The sequence below is a fragment of the Pelodiscus sinensis genome, chromosome 26, assembly GCF_052426305.1.
Source record: "Pelodiscus sinensis isolate ZL-2025 chromosome 26, ASM5242630v1, whole genome shotgun sequence".
In the NCBI taxonomy this organism is placed as follows: Eukaryota; Metazoa; Chordata; order Testudines; family Trionychidae; genus Pelodiscus; species Pelodiscus sinensis.
This window is the reverse complement of record NC_143077.1, coordinates 19,855,784-19,879,201: the sequence shown is the minus strand read 5'-3', so window position 1 is coordinate 19,879,201 and position 23,418 is coordinate 19,855,784. Positions and strand designations below refer to the sequence as shown.

At 48.7% G+C, this 23,418-nt stretch overlaps 1 protein-coding gene across 12 annotated transcripts in view; it reads right to left on the bottom strand.

Annotated features, from left to right (window-relative positions):
- Nucleotides 1–1,342: 1,342 nt before the first annotated feature.
- HIVEP3 (HIVEP zinc finger 3) overlaps nucleotides 1,343–23,418 on the bottom strand; it is a 403,526-nt gene continuing 381,450 nt past the window's right edge. For all 12 annotated transcript variants that reach the window (XM_075908749.2, XM_075908754.2, XM_075908748.2 and 9 more), the window contains 2 exons: nucleotides 14,982–16,045; nucleotides 1,343–8,768 (listed from right to left, as the gene is read on the bottom strand). In XM_075908749.2, coding sequence (XP_075764864.2) covers nucleotides 7,872–8,768; nucleotides 14,982–16,045 — 1,961 coding nt within the window. In that variant the 3' untranslated portion in view covers nucleotides 1,343–7,871. The remainder of the gene's footprint in view (nucleotides 8,769–14,981; nucleotides 16,046–23,418) is intronic.

Here is a 23,418-nt window from a genome sequence, read left to right as displayed (position 1 = left end):
GCAGGGGAAGTGAGGGAGAACCGGCCGGCTGGGAAGGGGGGGGGGTGAGCAAATTGGCCGGCGGGAAGCGGGACTGACCTGGGCACTCGCTGCCCGTCCCGCGCAGCCTCCCGGCAACGCACGGGCAAGGAGGCTTCCCCTCCCCCTCACACTCAACCAATTGAGGGCTCCCGGCAGCAATCGCGGCCCCGCCTCCCAGCCAGGACTCCCAGCCGCCCCCCCCCCGCCAGGCTTCCGTCCAGTGCACAGCCGGAAAAATCAGAAAATACCGGACATTGCACGTTGCACATGGCACGTGTCCGGTATTTTCTGATTTTTTTTACCGGACAGAGCGCGCCAATAGCGGACTGTCCGGTACAGCACCGGACACCTGGCACCCTAAGGGCAGGAGATGAGCAGCAGTGGGGGAAGGGGCAGCAGAAATACCAGCACTTGCTAGCCTCCTGGGCAAACCAGTCAGGATCCCGTCGGAGGCTCCAAGCTCTGCCAGTAGATCCCAATCGACCGGTTGGTGACCACTGGGTCAGAGACTTTGGCACTGGCTGGTGGAAATCAGCCCGGCCCTGGCAAGGGGGACGTGTGCCTGGTTGTGCGCTGTGCAGCCTGACCAGATATCTAGCAGGGGGAGGGGCGGGGGTCAGCAGGCCTCTACAGTGGGAGCCCCGGTCCTGGGCAACACAGCCAAGGCCTGCACGTATCCAAACAGCTGAGGTCACCAGAACCAGGCTCTGGGTTCTACGAGAGGCAGCCCCCACTTAAAACTTCTCCCAGTGAGAGTAGACTGTGCCTGAGCCCTGGGCACAGACCCGTTAGGAGCTTTTCTGTCCTAGGAAATAGTGGGTAGGTGGGTGGGGTGGTTGATGGATTCCAAACAAGCTGTATGTTTTTGGAAGGGGGAAATCATTTACTTGAGTTGAAAAAAATCAGTCCTATTTCCAAAGGCACCTGGAGCATTTGAGAGAGACATTTTAAAAATCAAAGCCAATAAATATTCAGGCAGCGTTTATCCTGTTCAGTTCACTGCCGCCCCTGCCAGAGTGGAATCCCAGCCGTACTGAACTGGCCATTAACTTCAACAGGATCCAGATTTCACCTTAGCATTCACCACGCTGCAGTATTTCCTGCATTCTAAGTGGGCAATGCTAAAAAACACAACTTGCTCTACTGCAGTGTGCTGGCTGTGGTGGATGTTTTCAGTGGAAATCTCTTTGGCTTGGGTGCATGTCTATGCGTGATATTTGATCTACATTTTGCCTCAATGATTCTAGAACCCAAGTTGATGAATATACACAAGTAAAAAAAAATAAAAAAAATTAAGAACTGCCAGTCATGTAAGTAGTGATATGTTGGGACTTTAAAATTTATTCCAACATGCTATTTTTTTAAAAATATGCTCAGACTGAGCACAGTCTTGAGCTGTAGTAAAGGCAATATTATACTTGTAAAAACTTCTCATTCACAGTACAGATGTCATTTACAATAAGGGTCACAAACATCCAATACTGAGTATTTTTTTCCTTTTTTTTCTTCTTCATTTTTTTTTACATCAGACTCTGTGCTTTTTACCTGCATTTTTTTCTCATTTTTTTGCACTGATATAACCATACACACATTGCAAGATGCAAATGTAGAAACTGGAGTTAAAATAAAATTACAGGCAAAACTACCAAATACCATTGTACACTGTACATATTTACAGTACCTTTTTTGGAATGTATTGCCATTTTTAAGAACATATAGAAACTTTCTACAGACTATTCCACTTACAGAATACATACATCTTTTAGAAAAAAAAGGCAAATATGTATCTTACATGAGACCATGTATATTAAATTTGCGTACACATTATTTTTTTTACATTACATTTACTAAAGTGATCTTAAGTGCCATCATATTTCAGTAATGAAAACAAATTGGTTTTATGTCATGGGGACTGATTTGTTTTTGAGTGTGGATGTCAATAATTACAATATGTGTTTATTTGTAAATACTGTGCAGTAGATGAAGGGTTTTATTTAAAAGAAACAACACATGATGGAACCAAGTCAGAAAACCAAAAGAGAATGTTGCAACGAGTCAAAGGGCTAGATCAAATTGTACACACAATTCGAGTAATGACAGTTATAATTCACAGTTTAGGGTGTCAATGTATTTTGTTTAGATGCTATTTTTGAGGATTTAAAGAAAAAATAGAAGAAACAAAAGCGATTAATTAAAACTGATTTTTGGTGGCTTTTCAAGAAAGGATTGAAGGAAATTAAGTACAAATAAATGATCAAATTAGCAAGTCTTGATACCCAAATTTTGACTCCTTTGGGGAAAACATTCAAAGACAAGCAGGGCTGGGAGATGCCAAAATATCTTTGAGGATCTGGGTTAAACTCTCAGGCTGTGTCTACACTGGGCCACTTATTCCGGAAAATCAGCCACTTTTCCGGAATAAGCTGCGAGCTGTCTACACTGGCCCTTGAATTTCTGGAAAAGCAACGATGCTCTACCGTACGAAATCAGCCGCTATTCCGAAAAAACTATTCTGCTCCCGCTCGGGCATAAGTCCTTATTCCAGAACACTGTTCCGGAAAAGGGCCAGTGTAGACAGCCCAGTAGTCTTTTCTGGAAAAAAGCCCCAATCGCGAAAATGGCGGTTGGGGCTCTTTTCTGGAAAAGCGCGTCTACATTGGCCACAGACGCTTTTTCGGAAAAGGGGCTTTTCCGGAAAAGCAGCCTGCCAATGTAGACGCTCCTTTTCCGGAAAAACTGAAAACGGAATAGTATTCCGTTTTAAGCAGTTCCGGAAATTCATGCCAGTGTAGACACAGCCTCATTGAAATTAATGGGAGCGAGGTCCCAAAACTCCCTGGAGGGTCAGGGCCTTTCCTTCCATTAACTTTTAATGGGCATTACAAGGTTTAACTGCTGTTTGGGTCTGTGACATCCTTCCCCTATACCCAGATTTGGCACCCCCCGCGAAGGTGTTCTGATCACTAGGGCTGCCGAGTACCTGCTGTGACTCCTGTGGAGTTCAGCAGCATTTGTGAGCACTCTGCATATCGGTTCCTTTTTATCTAGTGTCTCGCTAGGGCTGTAAGAGCCCAGCTTGAGGGACCTAGGTCTGAAAATGTTGCCCTGTTAGAAAGGTGATGAAACACGTCCCCCAGTCGTAAGCAATAAATCCACAGTTAGTGCATCACTAGGCGTGTTTACTCCTTGGGTATCCTGCAATACATCTGAAAACCAGTCAAGACTCGGGGCTGACATGTGACAAAGCTTCAGGCTGTCTCCAGGAGCAGACAGGGAGGACTTGATCCTGACAGGAAAGTTCAGTGTGTGCTTTAACTTCAAGTGCACTGAAGTAGCTGTGACAACTTGCATGCGTGATGTTAGGCGCGTGCGTAAGTGCTTTGCTGTACTGGCTTGACACATGGCATGACCGAGTCCATGGAGAGTCAAATTATTTTGTTAGGTGGGTCACAGCTTCACTGAGAGAGTCTCTCGTGGACACATCCATCCCCCTTCGCCTTCGCGTGGCAGCCCAAGCGATGGCTTACATGGAAAAGGAGCATACGGGGAACATACAGTGAGCGTTAGGCTACTAGAGAAGTGGAAAGCTGGTTCCATGTGAAAAGCCAGCCCTTTGTAAGCCAACATCGCACTGTTGCTTCCTGGACCACCGCCAGGAACCTCTGGCATAGACAGTTTATTGGGAACTTTATATATTTTTTTATTTTTTCACCTGTGTTTTCTATTATTCATCTCATCTGTAACAGGGGGTACAAAGTGCTTGGACACATACGGATTTCTCCCCTCCAAACTTTTGGAAGGTAAATCAGGATTTATTCTCCCCTATTTACAGATGGAGGAATGGACACAAAGACCCAGCTTACAAGGTAAAGCCTGCAAAGATTTATTAGTGCGCCTAGTACTTAAGGCAGAGAGTGCAGAAGATAGCGAGTGCAAAGCTCTATGCTAAATGTTTACAGGATTGGGCCACGTTTTCAGGATTTACACCTTGTGGACTGGTCTCCACTAATGGGGAAAGTCGACCTGAAGGATCTTAAATTGCGTTTTGGCACCGTCCACTCAGCAGGAGGTCGACGGGAGCACATGTTCCCGACCACTTCCCTTACCCCTCATGAGGAGCAGGACTAGCGGCAGTGATGGGGGAACCCTCTTAGTTCGATTTAGCGGGTCTTCAGTAGAGCTGCTAATCTGAACCTCGGAAGATCAACTGCAGCAGCATCCGTCTTTTCCAGAGTGTGGACAAATCACAGCTGAGTGATTTGCTCAAGCCCACACGGTGAATTTGTGCTGGGGCTGGGATTAGAGTTTGGATATTGCAATGCTCCAGGCCTGTACTCAGACCAAAAGACCATCCTGCTTGTCTGTGTGTGTGCGTGCGTGCGTGCGGGGAACCAGACTCTTTCCCTTGGAGTTTTGGAGCCAAACTAATATGATTATTTCACTGAATTTTTTTTTCCTGATCCTATGTGGCTAATTCCTGTCAGAGGGAGCATGATGCAGAATTCTACCCCAACCCCGGCATCTTTCCAAAAACGGTGGGAGATTTGTCACAATGGGAGTCCTGGCCAGGCCTGAGAATGTCTGCCTGCCCTCTCAGGGTATGTCTACACTACAAGGGTATTTTGAAATAAGTTGTTTTGGAATAATAACTCCCGAAATAACTATTTCGAAATAGCATGTCCAAATTACAGGAAAGCTTCTTAATTAATCTGAGGCAGGCTCCCCTAATGTGGACGTACCACCTCAATTTAGAGCCCTAGAGGCATGGGGCGGGGGGAGGAGGGTAATTGCTTTGAATGGCCCTGGGCAGGAGCTATTTTGAAATAGCAGCAGTGGAGCGTCCACACTACCGCTATCCCGGAATAGGCATTATTCCTTGTGAAATTAGGATTTATTATTCCAGAATAAGAAGCCTGTTATTTCAAAATAATTCCGAAATAACGGGCTTGCCGTGTGGACACTCACCTTGTTATTTCGAAATAACGTGAGTAACTCATAGAGTTTACAATGGGGCCTGTGTGCGCACATGCACAGAAAGGCCAGATTACTCCTGCTCATGACTTGCATGTTATGTGAACGGTACCAAAGCGGGAGTGCACCTTAACACTGCTTTTGTCATGTGCGCATACGCCATGCAACAATGGCAGAGAATTCTACCTAGCCCTGATCTTTTGAAAAACCAAAAGAAGAAAAACAATGAAAGCAACAAGATACTGAGGGAATTGTGGTCTTCCTCCAGAAGTGACAGCAAAACACCCCGCCCCCCCAGCAAAAAAAAAACCCTCTTTCCAAAGCGCTGGCAGGTAAAGCATTCAAATATGGGTAACAAATAAAGCAAAGCAAATTTGATCTAGCCCAAAGTTAACATCATATGCACTCAACGTAGCCAGAGGCTGTGTACAACCGCTGCATTATTTCTCTTTATGTACAATTTCAAATATGTATAGAAACAACTAATTAAACACATAATGATACTTTGAAATAATGTTAAGAATGTGACAAGAGGAAAGAAGAGAGAGAACCACCAACAGCCCGGACATTCCAAGCTTTACCCATTATGGAGGGAAGGGTTGGGTTCAAATGATGCTCACGGAAGAGCCTTGATTACACAGTCCACCTCTGCTCATCACAGCACTTAAACGTGCTAATTTCCCATTCAAATGAATGGGACCTAGCCATGTTTTCCTGGGCAGAGGTGGCTTGCTGAGTTGGGCCTATGTGTTCAACCCTACAGTGAGGTCTGCTTGGGTCTGACTGGAGGATTGGGAGTCAGTTATGCTGTGGGGCAGTTGAGGAAAAGGAAAACAAGGTAAAACGCTAGTCAGGAACAACGTTCCCTCTAATCTTTTCCATTTGCGTGTGGATTTTTTCCACCTGTGTATGGAATAATTTTATGTGCACTGAGGCATCTAGGAATGTGCACCACATGTAGAAACAAAACCCTAGATAATCAGTTGGGCAGGATTTGAATCTCTCCTGAGTGGCTGCACAAGTGCCCAGCATACAGGGAACACTGTGTGCATGGTGGGGTCCAGTAAACTCTGAAATCTGGGCACTAGCTTAGTTGGTGTCCTAATCATAATGTTATTTCCATGGTAACTTCATTTGAACTGAATTCCCTTTACCCCCAAAGAAAACCAACTACAGAAGTTAATTAAAACACCCTCTATTATACACCCATCAGTTGGGAGCTGTTCATACCTTGTCAAGTCTGGCAAGGTAATATGTCCTCATTCAGGGTTATATGTGATGTATTATTATTGTTTTTACATGTGTATTATGTACCCGATAAACTGGACCAGCTCTGAAAGAAGAAAGAACTGGCTCATTAATTAAGTATTTCTATCTTTTTGTTTGTTTGTATTGTTAAAAAAGTGTACAGCTTCTACTGCCTGGAGAACACTGAAGCATAGAGAGCCTGCTGTCTACCAGGGGAAACGTGTACGGAATATTTGTATTTTTAAAAGTGTGTTACCGCAACAGAGCAGATTGGATCCATCTGATCTCTCCGTATTTGGTATCACGTCTATTGGCAGTAGAGGCCATCGCTCTGCTAGGGATGGTCATATTTAAAAACAGGCTATGGGAAAAGTTACTTATGCATGCATAACAGGCCTATTTCCATACATTAGCCACTCAGGCATCAGAATCTCTATGAAATACTAAAAAAATGTGGGCTAGGTGATTGCAACATTTCATTTAAATAGGTAAACAAAATAAAACAAGACATGCAGCCAGTTGTGGATTACAAAGCCACGGGTGTGCAAATAAAAGAGCACACAAGCTATTTTTTGCATCCCTATAACTTTTTCCTTCAAAAGGGCCTCATAGGAATTATTAGGAAAGGCAGAGGTTGTAAAAAGAAAAAGAAAAGTATGGGTAGAAATGGTTTGCAAGGCTGAGACTCTATTCTCATTTTGAACCGAGGAGGGGGGAGAGGGCTTCTAAACCCCAGAAAACGGGGCTTCAGGGTGACACAGGCAGTGCATGGGGAGCAGCCAGCCATGGACGGTCACTATTAAAGCAAACATAAGAATGGCTCTTTTAAAACCCATTAAATGCCATTCCCAGAACGGGTTCTACATTCGATACATCCCTATTCTCTTGCAGGTAAATCTCTGAAGAACCCTTTTGTCGCTTTTTTAAAAAGTGCTTTTTTGGGTTCTGCAGAAGGGAGGTGCATTGGAGATTTTTTTTTTTTGGAGTGACATTCACATTCATTGCTAATAGGCCTCCTACTCTAAAATAAGTGCTAGTTTCATTTACAATTCAGGGTAAACACGTTTTCAAATGTAAAGCAGTCGCAACTCTTTAAAGCACAAAGATAGGCAACCAGAGTGATGCAAGAAAAAAAAAACAAGCACTTTGCCAAGAATTAAATAAAGCAGGTAATAAATATGAATCATAAACTTCTGTACACAGGAAAAAGGGTTTGCTTTTAATCATTTAATCAATATTAAAAAAGATTTTTTTTGTTTTCAGTGCATCTTCTTCTCCCTTAAAACACTTAACCTTTTCCTTTCTGCATCTCTCAAGCATCTATGAACACACACCTAAATGGCAAAAAAGACAAGGTCTAACAAACCCCTTTCCAAAAAACTCTAAAAAAATATTCACAGCCTCAAACATTTTTGTACATTTCAAGCAACAAAAGGTATAGAAAAAGGCACAAGTAACTGCATACATGTGGAGATAATACCAGACGGGGAGAAAGAAAACCAGGAATCTTCCATGGATTTGGTCATACACTAGAGTGCATCTTATAGCGATGATTATACGAAAGGAAATAGTGTTGAAAATGTCTGTTGATTTACATAGGAAGCCTAGAGGTGGAACAGATGAATGGAGGCTTAAGTACTTCCTGTATTCTCATCCACCTGCCTTGGAGTTTGACTGAACCGTGTGCGCTCTAAGTGTGGGCTGCTCTTCCGATGGGTTCCCCCTTGATGACTTGGCTCTCCCGAGAGGTTCCTCCTCCTGATGGAGAACTGGTGGGGGTGTGAATGGCTCAGTGAGGGCTCCGACAAGCAGCCGGTGCTGCTGCTCCTGTCTAATGTCTGTGCGGGGAAATCTGAGATGAAAGTGCAGGATGATTCAAAGTAAGTGCTTGAGCTGCCACATTGCTTCTTGCTCGTTTTTTTCAAGGGTTCTTCCCCGCTTGTTGAAGGCTTTGGAGAGTGCTCATAATTTGTGCTCGGACAGTCGCTGGGAGCTGAGCAGCCTTCCTGCTCTGAGCAGCTGGGCTCAGTGTACTTTTTTACCCTGTATTCCTCCTGGTCCGTCTTTTGCTGATGTTCACTAGTCCTCATTTTCTCTTCTAAGTAGCTGCTGCCTTTACGCTGTGGGGACCGGGTGTATTTAGAAACCTTTGCAGCTGGGGAGACAGATGAAGATTCTGGTGGGACCGGCAGTTCCTGGCCCCTTTGCTCAGCCTGGCTGAATTCTGTAAAGCTACTGCTGCCGCTGCCACCAGGTGCAAAATATCCTGCTTGTAGGGACACAACTGAACTGGGCACCAAACTGGGATGGGTGCTTGGCCTGGCCTGGACCATTTGGATGCCCCCAATTGGAATCATCGGGTACGGAGTCCTTGTTAGCTGCTGTGAATGCAACGGGAGATGGCTGAAGACATTCTCTTCCCCTCGGCTCGGAGCATGGGCATGTAGTTCATGGGGCGCTTGCAAGGGTCTGGAGCAGACAGGCTGCGTGGTGCCAGGCGAACATGCTGGGCTTCGAGGTTCTATCTTCTGCATTTGAGAGAGAGAAAAAAAGAGTTGAGTCCGTGAGGGCTTCTAGCATCCTCAGTGCACGGGCTGAGCAAGAACGGACTGGCTTTATCACCGCTCTGCGGTCATACAAAGGGATGAGCCCACCTCAGGTGACAGGCTGCACCACAAAATTTGATTCTGGACTCAACCAACCACAAAGACTGGCAGGGTACAGAGCTGGGGGTTTGATTCAGGCCCATCTCTATGTCAGAATCTTTCCCAAAGCTTCCCCTTACCCCTGGGGAATTTGAAACAGCAAAAACACACACAAGACACTCTTCTTTCTACATTCTAAAACCCCCCAAAAACCAAACAATGGGAACTTAAGAACAACTTGCAACTTCTCTATCAGCTTCATGTAGCATGGAGACTCTAAGGCTGTGGTCTCCAACCTTGTTACACCCAAGATCACTTTTTAAATCTCAGAACAGGTGAATATCTATCGCCCCGCCCCTTCCTTGAAGCTCCGCCCTCTCTATTCTCCTCCTGTCCATCACTTGCTATCCCCAGCCCTTACTTTCATACTCTGATAAACAGTTTATTTTTAAATTATACGATATATAAAATTAAAATCACGTGTTTATAGTTGTGAAATAAATGGTCTGTTTTTTATTCATGCTATTTAAATCTAAAATGAAGCATTTATAATTATACATTTTGTGGGGACAGAGTTCTGCGGCTGGGGGCAGGGGAGAGGGAACAGGGTTCTGGGAGGGCAGAGGACAGGGTTCTGCAGCTGGGGACAGGGTGCCAGTGGGGACAGAGTTCAGGGAGTGGGGACGGGAGTGGGGACAGAGTTCTGTAGCTGAGGACAGGGGAATGGGGTCTGGGGAGCGGGGAGTGCGGACAGGGGACGGGGTGCCAGAGAATCCCCTCCATCTGCCTCCTCCCAGGATTCCCCCCCCAGAGGGAAGCCAGCACGTGCCTCCTCCGGGCCCGACTCCCTCGCTCCCCCCGCGGTGCAGGGAAACCCCATGCATGTCTGCCCCGGGGCCAACCCCTCCCCACCCGCGGCAGGGCCAAAAGCCCTCTCCCGCGGCGCGGCCAACCCCCTCCCGCAGCACGGCCAACCCCCGCGGGCGCCTGCCCCAGGGCCAAATCCCCCTCCCGTGGCACGGCACGGCCTGGTCAAGCCGGCCAACCCCCGCAGGCGCCTTCCCCAGGGTCAACCCGCCTCTTCCGCAGCAGGGCCAACCCCCCGCGGGAGCCTTCCCCGGGGCCAAACCCCCCTCCTGCTGCGCGGACAAACCCCCGTGGGAGCCTCCCCAGGCCAAACCCTGGGGCCGACCTCCACTCCCGCGGCGCAGGGAAATCACGATCGACGGGTTGGTGACCTCGGCTCTAAGGGTAGATCTGCTCTGCAAGCTTCTTTCCAAATAAGCTTTTCTGGAAGATGTCTTCCAGAAAAGCTTATTTCGAAATAGCGCATCCATACTACAGGGAAGTCTCCAAATTAGTCTGAGACCGGCTCCCTTAATGTGGATGTGCTACCTCGATTTAGAGCCCCAGGAAGCACTGGGGAGGAATAACGTAGAATGGCCTTGGTGAGGGGCTATTTCAATGGAGCAGCAGAGGAGCATCCACACACACCCTCTTCCAAAAGCTTTGTCATACGAAGCGTTGTTCCTCGTGGAATGAGGAGTACAGCTAGTTCGGACTAGGAAGCCTAATCCGAACTAGCTACTCCGTGCCGCGTGTAGCCGCGCGGCACGGGGTTCGAACTGCCGGCATTTAAAAATGGCGCCGGCCGGCTTTATGCAAATGAAGCCCGGGAAATTCAAATCCCGGGCTTCATTTGCAAGTGCGGGATGCCTACATTACCCTCCTAATTCGAATTAGGAGGGTAGTGTAGACATACCCTATTTCTTTCCCTTTTTTCCCTTCTCCCCACCTATTTATTTGGAAACTGGACCTTTAACAACTCCAGTCATCTGAAGAAATGGGTTGTGCCCATGAAAGCTCAGGATCCCATCTATACTTTTTGTTAGTCTTTAAGGTGTTATTAGACTATTCGTTGTTTTTTAGGTTTTTCCAGTTACAACCTTAGGGTATGTCTACACTTGCACCCTCTTTTGAGAGAGGGATGCAAATGAAGACATTCTAAATGGCAAATGAAGTCGGGATTTAAATATCCCGTGCTTCATTTGCATATTTGCATTATAATGCTATTTCAAAGTAGCGCTATTTCAAAATAACAGACACCGTTAAGACGCGATTATTTCAAGAGAAACCCTTCTCTCGAAATAACCCTTATTCCTCACACGAGGTTTACCAGTTATTTCGAGCGAAGGGATTTCTCTTGAAATAACTGTGTCTTAATAGAGTCTGTTATTTTGAAATAGCACCGTTTCGAAATAGTGCCATAACGCAAATATGCAAATGAAGCATGAGATATTTAAATCCCAGCTTCATTTGCAATTTCGAATGTCTTCATTTGCATCCCTCTCTCGAAAGAGAGTGCAAGTGCAGACATACCCTAATTCAGCTCCCCCTCTGAAGTTTCTATATTCTAGTTCTGATTTTTGCCTGGCACGCAAAGAGCAATAAAGTGACAGCTTTTGAAAATAAATATTTAACCCTAACAATTTTTAAGTACAAAGTGATTTTGGACTGAGTTTGAGTACTGAGGGATGGACAGGGTCACTTCTTGTTTTATAGGAACTAATTTGCATGACCCTAATAATCATTAGTTAACTAGCCTAACATGGGTTCTTTGGTTTTGCCTGTTCATCTCCAGGGTCCCAATGCTGTCTCTATTTCCACATAGTTTTCTAACCTATGTCCTGTCCAGAAATGCGGGCTACACAGAAATGCATTCACAAGGGGATTTTTACAGCCACCCGCCAGACTGCGCCCTCAAAAGAAGGTGGTAGAAAAGATGATCTATAAAATCAGGCTGAATACAGAACATAAGGATTTACTGCAGGGCACAGGGATGGTCTTTAGAGAACCAGCTGCTCCCGTGATGCTGGTTCTACGAGGGTAGCTGCAGCAACAGGGAAAGGAAAGCAAAAGGAGCCATTGCAAACGGATACCCCACGGCAGGCCGTTAAAAAACCCAAACACTTGTCTGATAGCCCCTTTCCAGGTAAGTTAGTGCCAGGGTTTCATGGGGCCATTACAGGCATGTTTGCACACGTAAGAAAACCTAGCCTAGCCGGCTTGGCTCTTAGGGCTCTGGCTGGGACCCTGGCAGGGGCCTGGAGCCCAAAAATCTCTGGGTTGGGTAATGAAACAGCCCCACAGCCCAAGCCCCATGAGCCCCATGAGCCAGCTGGCATGGGACGCGGTGGGCTTCTCTCTGCTGGGCAGACAGCCCTAGGCCAGAAGAACGCAGGGCGAAGGAGGAGGCCGTCTGTGCTAGGGATGTGAAGAAGCGAGTAAATAGCTAATCGTGTAGTCAACAGAATTTCTATCGACTACACGATTAGCTGATCAGGGCGGAAGCCTTCAGGAGATACCCCCGCTGTGGCTCTGCAGTTTAAATGTCGTCAGGGCTAGGCGGGCAGGCAGCCCGGCTCCTACTACATTTAAGCTGCAGAGCCGCAGCACGGGGTAGCCCAGGGACCCGGTGCGAGCTGGAATTGATATGGGCTTGCTCAGCAGCAGAGAGCTGGGACCCCCCATGGGCAGGGGCTGTTCTGCGGGATGTGGACCAGCCTGTTTGCAGCAAGCCTGGGCCTGGGCTCAGGGGAGGTGGCACTGCGGAGATGGTGCTGGGGGCACTGGCTCCTGCTCCTCACCCCGCTGCCTCTAACACAGAGGCAGCGAAGGGGGAGGGAAATGCGAGTAGTTGAGAGCATGGCTGTCAGACACCGCCGCTCGGAACCAGCTGCTTTAATATCTTGGTCCAGCCAGTGAGACAAAAGGATTTCAGTGGAAGAACCTTTTGCTCCATGTTCCTTTATATCCACTCACCAGCTCTGATGCCTACATATGGGGAAACGCTTTGAATTTCAGAGAAGGTAGAATGACATTAGGCAGCAATTCCAGCCTCTACCTGCCCAGCAAACAGCAGAGTGCTCTGAATGGAAGCCTCTCAGGTCAGGGACTGTCTTGCTACAAGGTTGTTCAGAAGCTAACACGATGGACACTGATTGCTTCTAGGGCCTCCAGGTTGGACTCTAATCAAAATATATAATCATTACACCGGGAGAAATGATACAACTGAGCTCTCTGGTTACTCTCAGGGACTCCAGATCAAACGCCATTCCTTTGTAAGGCACGAATCTGTTTTTCTAACTGCTGTCCCTGCAAACGACACCTGGGGTTGGAAAATTCAGCTCTGATCTTTCTGCCTTCTGCATCATCATCAGAAATAAAGATTCCTCAGTCTCTCATCGCTGGTCGGGTCCTGTAAGTCTAGTGGGAGGGAAAACTTCTGTGTCAGTGAAGTGAGCAGAGGAGACATGAGGATAGTCAGAGAGCAGAGAAATGGACTAAGAAGGGGGTCACTTTTCTGATTATAACCATGCTTTAAAGGGACTGGAGTATTTATCTTCCTGTTTGCCAGAAGCATCATTAGTGACATAGCCTGTTGTGTCGTTACAGTCTGGGAACCAGGTGAGTCAATTTGCGTGGGTTCGCTGCTGGTTGGAGAGCCACCTCTGCTGTACTCATTTCTAACATTTCTAAGGGTTTTTTAATACTCCAGTCATCGGAAGAAGTGGGTTGTACTCACGAAAGCTCATGATCCCATCCACATGGTTTGTTAGTCTTTAAGGTGCTGCAAAGACTATTAGTTGCTTTTTAAAGTTTTTCCAGTTAAAGACACAGGGTATGTCTAGACTACATGCCTCTGCCGACAGAGGCATGTAAAATAGGCTGCCCAACATAGTCAATGAAGCGGGGATTTAAATATCCCCAGCTTCATTAAAATAAAAATGGCTGCCACGCTGTGCCGGCTCAGCTGATTGTTGGCACAGCACGGCAGTCAAGATGCGGATTGGTCGACAGGGGAAGCTTTGTCAACCGCTCCCTTATGCCTGTTAACGCATCCCAGAATGATGTTTGCTTATTGTGCAACAGTGTCACACTGTTGACTCATATCTAGCATGTGGTCCACTATGACCCCAAAATCCCTTTCTTCAGTGCTAGACGGTCACTTCCCATTTTGTATGTGTGTATTGGATTGTTCCTCCCTAAGTGGAGCACTTTACATTTGACTGTATTGAATTTCATCCTATTTACTTCAGACCATGTTTCCAGTGTGTCCAGCTCATTTTGAATTATAACCCTATGCTCCAAAGCACTTGTAACCCCTCCCAGTTTGGTATCATCTGCAGACTTATTAAGCGTACTCTCTATGCCAATATCTAAATCGTTGATGAAGATATTGAACAGAACCAGACCCAGAACTGATCCCTGCAGAACCCCACTTGTTATGCCTTCCAGAATGATTGTGAACCGTTGACAATTATGCTCTGAGAATGATTATCAAACCAAGTTACACACCCACCTTGTGGGAGCTCCACCTAGGTTGTATTGGCCTAGTTTATCTATAAGAAAGTCATGGGAGACTGTATGAAATGCCTTACTAAAGTCTACGTGTACCCCTACCACTGCTTCTCCCTTATTCACAAGACTTGTTATCCGATCAAAGAAAGCTATCAGATTGGTTTGACATGATTTGTTCTTTACAAATCCATGCTGTTATGTATCTTATTATCTTCCAGATGTTTGCAGATGGGCTCCTTAATTATTTGCTCGATTACCTTTCCTGGCAGAGAAGTTAAGCTGGCTGGTCTGTAGTTTCCTGATTGTTCTTATTTTCCCTTTTTATGGATGGGAATTTTCCACTCCTTTGGAACCTCTCCTGTCTTCCATGACTTTTCAAAGATGATTGCTAATGGCTCAGCTATACCACCCCCCCAACAGTTCCTTGAGTATTCTAGGATGCATTTTATCAGCCCCTGATGACTTGAAGACCTCTAACCCTTAGCTTTCCAAACAAAAACATACAAAAAAAGAAAAAGGGCAGGGGAGGGAGGAAATGAAGGGGAGAGAAGAGAGAGAAGCAATGGAAGGGAGAAAGCAGGGAGAGAGAAGTAGAAGGGGTGTGCAGGAATAGGGATGGGATGGAGAACATGCATTTGCTACTTCCCCTCTTTCACTAGAAAACATTCATGAAAGAGAATCAAAGTATTTACAAAGATCAATAGAAAATATGAATATTAAAGAAATGGAACTTACCAACTTGGCCTCATATAGCTCTGCACTTTTGCCAAGGAACCTGTGAGGTAGAGGCATTGAAGCTAATATTCCATGCTGGACTTTTAATGAGCTTTGACCTTGTTCATCTGCAGCTGATTTGCTACTACAAGGCAAGTCCTCCTTCCCTGGGGATGGATATCTAGAGAGTGACTCTGAACAGCCTGGAGGCAACATTTTCTTCAGTGATAAATATCTGACTGATGACATCTCTCTGCTGGGAGACACATGCCTCACCGGGGAGGCCCCTCGCTCTGGTGGGAGATGCATTCTCGGGGATATCTCTCTTCGTGGGGAAGGGTGCCTGCCGGGGGACAGCTCAAGTCTTGGTGACACACATCTCAGCGGAGAGGACTCCCTTCTTGGTGATAGGCGCCGAGACGGTGACATCCCTCTCCCTGGAGACAGGCACCTCAGCGAAGACATTTCTCCGGTTGGCGAGAAACGTTTCGGTGAAATTTCGTTTTTGGTTAGTAAGTGCTTTCTAGCTAGCACTGGCCTGCCACTGCCACTCCCACCACCAGAGTCCTTGCCTGGAGACCACTTCCTTCTTGGGGAGGTGTCTTGTGAGGTTGACAGGTCCATAGCTAAGAACATCTGATGCTTTGTAGCAGTTTCCCTTTCAGCAGAAGCCAAATATTCACTGGAGGTCAAAGGTGGCCTATGGAGACTTAAGAAGCTGTGGCAAACAGCAACTTCGCTACTGTCTGCTGACCACTGTGTTTCCAGCCCTGAGGAGGTGGGCCGGTGGCCCCTGCCTACTTGCTGGTTGCTGGAGACAGTATCTTGTGTTAAAGACAATGCTGCCCCGGTGCATTCCTCTGGAGCAGATGGCGAGCTGCCCAAAGGGTGCATTGGAAGGGAGGTTTGTTTTGTTTCTGAAAACTTTACAGGTGGCTCATCTTGGCTCTCCTCTTCCTCCTCATCTTCATCATCTTCATTGTCATCATCGTCATCAGATTCCTCTAAGTCTGAAAACTGGTGCTCCTCAATTGGCTCGGATCCCTCCCTCCCTTCGGAATCTTGGAATACGTCTTCACTGGTTCCTGGGGGGGAAAGCAAACAAACAGGAAAACATCCATGAAGCCTGCAGAACAGACACAGAAATACTGAGATGATTCACTGGCCCCGGAAGGAGCTCTGAGCGGACAAGATGAAAAAGGGCCCTGCTGCTGTCCAGACCCGGCTCATCTTGTGTCTGATGCCTGCAACTGCTTCCTCTCCGGCCTGGGTGTCTGCAATCTCACCCTGGCAGTTCTTTCTATCGCCTGGCCGGCTCCTTGCTTTGACCGAGACCGGCCCACACTATTTCATCCCTCTGCTGGCCCTCCCCCCTGTCGCCCACCACTTCCAGTGCAGCCCTTTAAGGCCCCTTCAAAGCGCAATGCCCTGTTATTTTGGCATAACACTGACTCCAGCCTTTGCCCTGTGGCATTCTCAGCCATCATGTCTGCTGCTCCCGCAAACACCTCCACGCCTTTTCCCAAGCTTGCTGGCAAGAGCCACAAAGCCATGACTGTATCTTCCCTTAAGTCTTTTCTCCGCCAGGGTGCCTACAAAGCTCGACCAGCTAGCAACAGCCAGGAAATCTGTCACCCCTCTCCCAAATGCTTGTTTCTGGTGTTCTCTCACTCTTCTCCTCACTCCCCTTTGCCCGTCTCTTCCTATAGCTGCATGTGGACATAACCAGAGCCGGGCGGCGGGTTTTAAAAATTCCGTCAGCATTTCAAACATCAAAGCTGGCCCTTCCCGAACAAACAAAAATCCGGAAAACACTGAAAACAAAATCTGCGAGTGCCCCCTCCCCCCGTTTTCGGACCAGTTCTAGCGATGATTTGGCATGAGCTCTGTTGGGCAGGGACCGTTTCTGCAGCGCTGTAGAATGCCTACCAATGTAAGGCACTCATCCGTAATATAAATAAAATAAATGCCCACAGTGTGACAGGTGCGGGGTAAAACACACTCTCTAACTGCCACAGGGCTAGACTCACAAAAGAACCTAGACATCTAGGAAATCACCAGAGCCTGAGTGAGTTGCTCAGGCTTCTATACAAGGAACGGAGAAAGCTACGTGCCGAAGAGCAGGACCCACCCAAAGCCACCCGCATGCTCATCAGGGAATCGCCTAAGCTAGCCAATGCGAGCGGAGTTGGCACCGGGTTCTGGGCTGGGGTGCATCCCTCTGCTTGGGATTCTCAGCTGTGAGCCCTCACCCGGAGTCAGGCACTGCAGGAATTTCTTGAAAGAATTTTGCGGGGAGGAGGGTAACAGCCTCATAACTCTTAGCCCAGTTGTTAGGGGGAGAGAGGGGGCTGACCAGGGATGCATGTTACCCCGTCGCTCCTATTGGAGCTGTAAATACACAAATTGTTCTCAGAGTCCTGGCCCTGGATCTGGGGGGATGGCTTGACCCAGCAGGCTACAGAGTCATTCTTATGCCTGCTTCTGGCGGAATCTGATTCTGGTGGAATCTGGTGGAATCTCCCTCTCTGGAGATATTTAAGAACAGGTTAGATAGACATCTGTCAGGGATGGTGTAGGTGGAGCTTGGTCCTGCCTTGAGGGCGGGGGGCTGGACTCGATGACCTCTTGAGGTCCCTTCCAGTCCTATTATTCTATGATTCTATGATTCTATGATTCTGCCTTCTCTGATCCATACCAGCCCATCCCATAGTCCAGTGGCTTTGAGAGAGGTGGCAGCTCCCTCTTCAAATTCCTTTTTCTCCTAGGGCAAAGAGGCAACTTGAACCAAGAGTTCCCCACGCGACCCAGATGAGAATCCAAAGCACTAATAAGAACGGCCATAGTGGGTCAGACCAAAGGTCTGTGTAGACCAGTATCCTGTCAACAGTGGCCAATGCCAGATGCCCCAGAAGGAGTGAACACAACAGGTAATCCTCACGTGATCCCTCTCCTGTCATCCATTTCCAGACACAGAGGCCAGGGACACCATTCCTACCCATCCTAGCTAATAGCCATCGATGCACCTAATTTCCATGAATTTATCCAGCTCTTTTTTGAGCTCTGTTAAAGTCCTAGTCTTCACAACACCCTCCGGCAAGGAGTTCTAAGGTTGACTGTGCGCTGAGTGAACAAAAACTTCCTTTTGTTTGTTTTATACCTGCTGCCTATTAATTTCATTTGGTGATCCCTAGTCCTTGTGTTATGGGAACAAGTAAATAACTTTTCCACACCAGTCAGGATTCTGTAGCCTCTATCATAATCCCCACTTTGTTTCCTCTGTTCTAAGCAGAAGGTATGGGGGAGGGCTGCTCCTTCCTCCCCAAGCACGGTCCCCCATTCTGTGTGAAGTCAGGCACGCTCTGGGTGCGTCTATTAGATTGGGCCTTGCAGGCAAGAAAGGCAAAAGGAGCCCCTATCTTCCTCTGGTTCGTGCAGCACAGGAGCACACAGTGACACAGCGGAGGCAGACCCACAGGTATCTACGTAACTTTTGCTGCAAAAACTTAGGCTCCAAATAAGTTTAGGCACCTTTGGGGTCAGTGGCAGCTGCGGGGGGAGGGTTCTGTAAATGCCACTGGTATCTACAACTGGAACTTAGTGTCACTGTCCTGCCAAGTTTCCTGCTCTGTTGCCACCCTCTGCTCCTCTCTGCCACGGAAGTAAAACATGTTGGCAGCAGACAGGAGCTGTTTTCAGAGAGATCCAAGGGGGACAGCCACTGGAGGTCACTCTTGCTCAAGCCCAATACAAGACAAGCTGGATTTTCCTAGTACAAGCTCTTCAAGCAGGCTATTGAGTATTAACATTCTCTGTTTCTCGGCCTCTTTGTGTGCCAGGCTGCCTGAAGAGAAGCAGGGTCTCTTTGCTAATCCATGTTTGCTATCTCCACGTCTCTCTGTGGTTCGCCAGAACTTTCACTGCCACGTGTGGGAACTGACGAAGGGCAGCTTCCCTGGTCTCCTTTTCCAACAGTTTCAGATGAGGACACCCTGTTTCTCACCTGATCAAACTGATGTTAACTGAACAGCATTTCATTTCATACTGCCATCCGCCAGCAAGCCAGAGGAGCTGGGGAGCTAAGCAGAGGGGGAAAGGTCAGGCCAGACCACCCCTGACTATGCTGGGGTGGGCCTGTCATGGCGATATCTGGGCAAACAATAAAAAGACACTTTGATCCATGGATAAAAGATCCCAGTTCAGGTTACTGTGAGTTGTGGGGTTTGTGAGGATTCAGCAGCTGTCAGGTGCTGGTGAAAAGGGACACTTATTTTAGCACAGATAATTATTCGTCCTAAAGACATACCGAGAAGTACATCATTGGCTCTCCTGGTATTTAAAAAGTTTCAGCTATCCAGTCAGAAAGCAGAAACATGACCATGTGACTTGGGTGACCAATCAAAGAACATGTGTTGTGAATAGTCAAAGTGAACTGCTCACAACCATGAGGATGGCCATTACACCGTGAAACAGGAGGGGTAACGAACGGTTAGCTGAAATCAAGATCCAGCTCTGGATTATTGCTAATCTCGAAGGACCTGAGTTCATAGCAAGTGTTATTCCCAAGGAACAGTCAGAACCGGGTATATTCCCTGCCCTGAAAGGGGAAACATTTCAAACCTCCTTTAGGAGTTAGTCACTTCCTCTACTCTAATGACTTAGGACTGGCAGGCAGTGATGACCAACGTGCACCCTGCTGTTTGCTTCCAGCCCTAGGAATCTGCGCCGTTTGGTTTCCTGGCACTGACAGTATCCGGGGAGCACAGCACGGGCTGCAGGACACAGCGAGGGTAAAGCGAACCCATTTCCAAGTGGTGCAGGCCACGTTTGCCACAGAGTGAGTGAGAATTGAGGGGGCCCAAGTGGATTTTGCTGAGCTCTGCTGACAGGCTCCCGCTGTGCAGAAAGAAAGCGTCAAACCCAGCCAAAGGCCAGAGTGTTTCACAGGAGAAATCTGACTCTCTGAACTCAGCGGGACGGGAGGGGGAGGGACTGGCTGCAAGGGCATCTAATGACAATGTGTCTGGACAGTGACACACATCAAAGGCTGCCTGGAGCATGTGAGCTTCATCCTCCATTCTGTATTGCCCCCTGGATCCCGGGGAATGGCACCAGGGTGCAATTGGTGTGAAAGAGCAGAGGATCGGGCCCACTCCTTCTGCTGACAGGAACCAGGAAAGTCCTTTATTTCTCCCGCCCCTTCCATAGAAATAAACCCACCCTGTGAAAAACAGCCAGTGGGAGGGTGGGTGCATCGAGAGGGCAGAGTCTTCCTAGAGGAGCTCACTGCGATTGGCAGTGCCCAGCCCTGCCCTGCCAGCAACGGAACCTACGTGACAGGGAGAAAATCTGGCTGGGGGATGGAGCTGTGCTCTTCACATCCCATGTGTGGGCAAGTGCTAAGCCCCTCTCAGCCCCCCTTCCGTCAGCTCTTGCAGGATCGCCCGTGACTGTCTGGCCCTTCGCAGGGATGCCCGGACGCTACATTTCTGAGCCTCTGAGTCACGATGCAGAATGCGTTAAACTTGGGCACAAGCCCAGCTTTTACCAAAGAACCCCCGGCCCCGAGTTGCTCCAACACCAGGCCTTCCCATTTACACCTTTACACATTCTGCACAAACACACCCGGGAGGATGCAGGGACTGTGGATTTTTTGTGATTCTAAAATTACATGGATTGCCAGCATCATGCAATAGCATCCAGCCAGCTGCACATTCCAGCCAGCAGCGGCGCGGCCAACATCAACAGCGGGAGGAGCAGTCCATTCGGAACGCTCAAGGATCCCGACCCGGCGCTCTCCGGAGTCTCGGCAGGTCCTTTCCCTCCCTGAGCTTAGCGGATGTCCAAGGACTGAATGCTCATTCACAAACAGGCCTGGACACATGATTTAATGAGGGGAGAAGGGGTCTTCCAGCTGACACTCGCGCCAAACGTCTACTAAGCGTTCTCCCAGGTGACCTCTGGGTGAAAGGCAGATTTTTAACAGGGTTTGGGTTTAGTGGTATTTTAAAAAAATGAGACGAAAGGCTGAGACAAATGCAGCCTTCGCGTCTGCTTAGCTCGTTCCTTTTCCTGAGCAGAATCCTTCTTTCAGCTTGCAGCCTTGAATGGCTTTAGAACAGCTCCCACACTGTGCTGCTCACAATACATTACTCTTAACCCTGGATGATCGGCGCAATGAATGCCTGAATGAAATAATTAGTGAAAGCATTCCCTTGAATGACTGAATCGGGCTCTCGCAGTTCTGGCCTTTGCAGCCTACAATTATCTGCTGCACAAATAGGATTTCTGAGTTGCAGGTTTTTAAAAGCTTCACACAATTAATATGATTCATTAGTTCTAATTTACTACAATGAAAAGCTTTAAAATAATCCCTGTGCTTTCAGAAGGTCGGGCAACCAAAATTTCGGTAGCAACTGTCTCCTCTGTTGTCAGGCTTTGACCGGAGTTAGAATCACCTGCAGGTAGTTGAGCAGCAGGGGGAAATTTGAAGAAGCCATCAGCTAATCAATTATTCGAAGTGAGTTAACAGACCGAAGGAGACCTCCAGCAATCTGACACGGGCGCCGACTTCCGCTGGCTACTGCCGCTCTAACACGCTTCCCCTGGGACTGTCGCCGGCAAAGCCTAGACTGTTTTTTTCCTGGCCCTCCTCCCGCCACGCTGAACTCCAGCAGTGCCCCTGCCAAACAAAGAGAGCCTCAGCGTGAAGGAAAGGCTGCTCTGAAGAGCAGGACAAAAGCCTAAAGCATGGTCAGATTTGAAGCAAAGCAAAGCATCCGTTTCAGCAATGCACCCTGCTCCAGCAGCAAGGGCCATCGTACTGCCTCTGCTTGGGACGGGGGAGCGCCGGCATCTTCCATCCTTAGGACTACAGGGCTGTGTTCCGTTTGAAACCACACTCACACCCCGCACCACATCCGTGAAAACCATTTTCTCAAGAACCTCTCCCGTGAGACAAAAAATCCCCTCCCCCCACAGCCTGACGCTTGCCTGCCCGGAGGTGGGCCTGCTACGTAACGGGGGATCCCTGGGGACCTGAGGAAGGTTCTGGGTCTTACCCCGCGTCAACCCACTGAGACGAGAGGAGCGACGATGGTTTACGCCCGGGATCAGCCTGGTGCAGAAGGCGTAAGGGAGGCAGTGGCGTCGAGAGCGCTGAGCTTGGGGAGTGGCGCTGGGAACCCCTCGTCCTAGCGGTCACGCCGGCTGTCTGTGGGGCCTCGGGAAGGTCACGTCCACACCCGCCCTCGAGGGGGTCTGTGCAAAGCTTTGAGCAGAGCCGTCCCGTCCACAGGATGAATTGGGGCAGATGTCCCAGGCCTTGCACTTTGGGGGGCCCCCGGCAGTCGCCTCGATCACTCCACGGACAAGAGGGACCCGGGGGTTACAGGGCTTGGCGTGGGGAGGCCACCCCCACTGCAGCGGGATCCAGAGCGGCCCAGCAGCCTGCTCCGCTGAAGCATTAGCCAGCACAACGCAGGGCATCTTGGGAGAGTGTGGCAGCACGTCGGGGACCCCCCGATCCTGCACCCCGTCTGCAGCAAGACGAGACTCCACCAGCCAGTAGTATAGAAAGGGCTATTGCTCCTCCAGGGTACAGCACGGCACAGATGGGAGGTGGTTTCAGGAGTCAGGGCCAGGATGCCTCAGACCCCTTGGAGTAGGAGGTCCATTGTCATCACTAGACCCTCAGCCCTCGGCTAAGGCTGCTTCCTTCATGTTTCCCAGCCAGCAACTGAACCTTCCCCCGAAACCTGGTGTTGGTCTTCGCTTCTCTCCCCTTGTCTCTCCCGTTATCTCCTCAGGCTGGGCCTAGGTGTCTGGGTTAATCCACTTGTGGGTGAGTCAGTGGGAATGACACAGCCCAGCGCAGGGGGACCCCGGGTTACAGAGCAGACAGCCCCCCCACTACGCCCCAGAGGGGCACCTGGACAGACTTGTGGCTGGCATTCTAGAGATACACGGGGGGTGGATGGCAGCAGGAGGAGGATTAATTTACAGCCCGCCAAGGCCATTTTACTCCTGAAAGGGGGTTTAACAGCCTTTAACGTACATGCCTTGGCGTCCCATCTTCAGCTGATCCACCGTTACTTTCCTAAGTGTGGCCAAGCAAGGATAAACTCTGGACAGGTTCCCTCCCTCGGTCACCTGAAGGAGAGCTTGAGCCTGCACATGCCTGAGACGCACACAGTGGGACAGTCCTTCTACAAAGCCGGAGCAGGGCTTATCCTTCAGGGAACAACTCCTGTTTCCAGCACAGGCCTGGGGAAAACCAGGTTCTTTGCCTGTTTGGTACCTCTGACCGGGGAAGCAAGCGACCCTCTCTGTGCCCTGGGAACGCCCCTCTTCCCAGTGGAGTTTCTGAGGAGTGTGACTCGGGGGAGTGACACACGGTTTGTTGCTCCTGCTGAGTTAACGTTCCAGCGGCTCACAGCAACGTCTCCAGAGCTTGTTT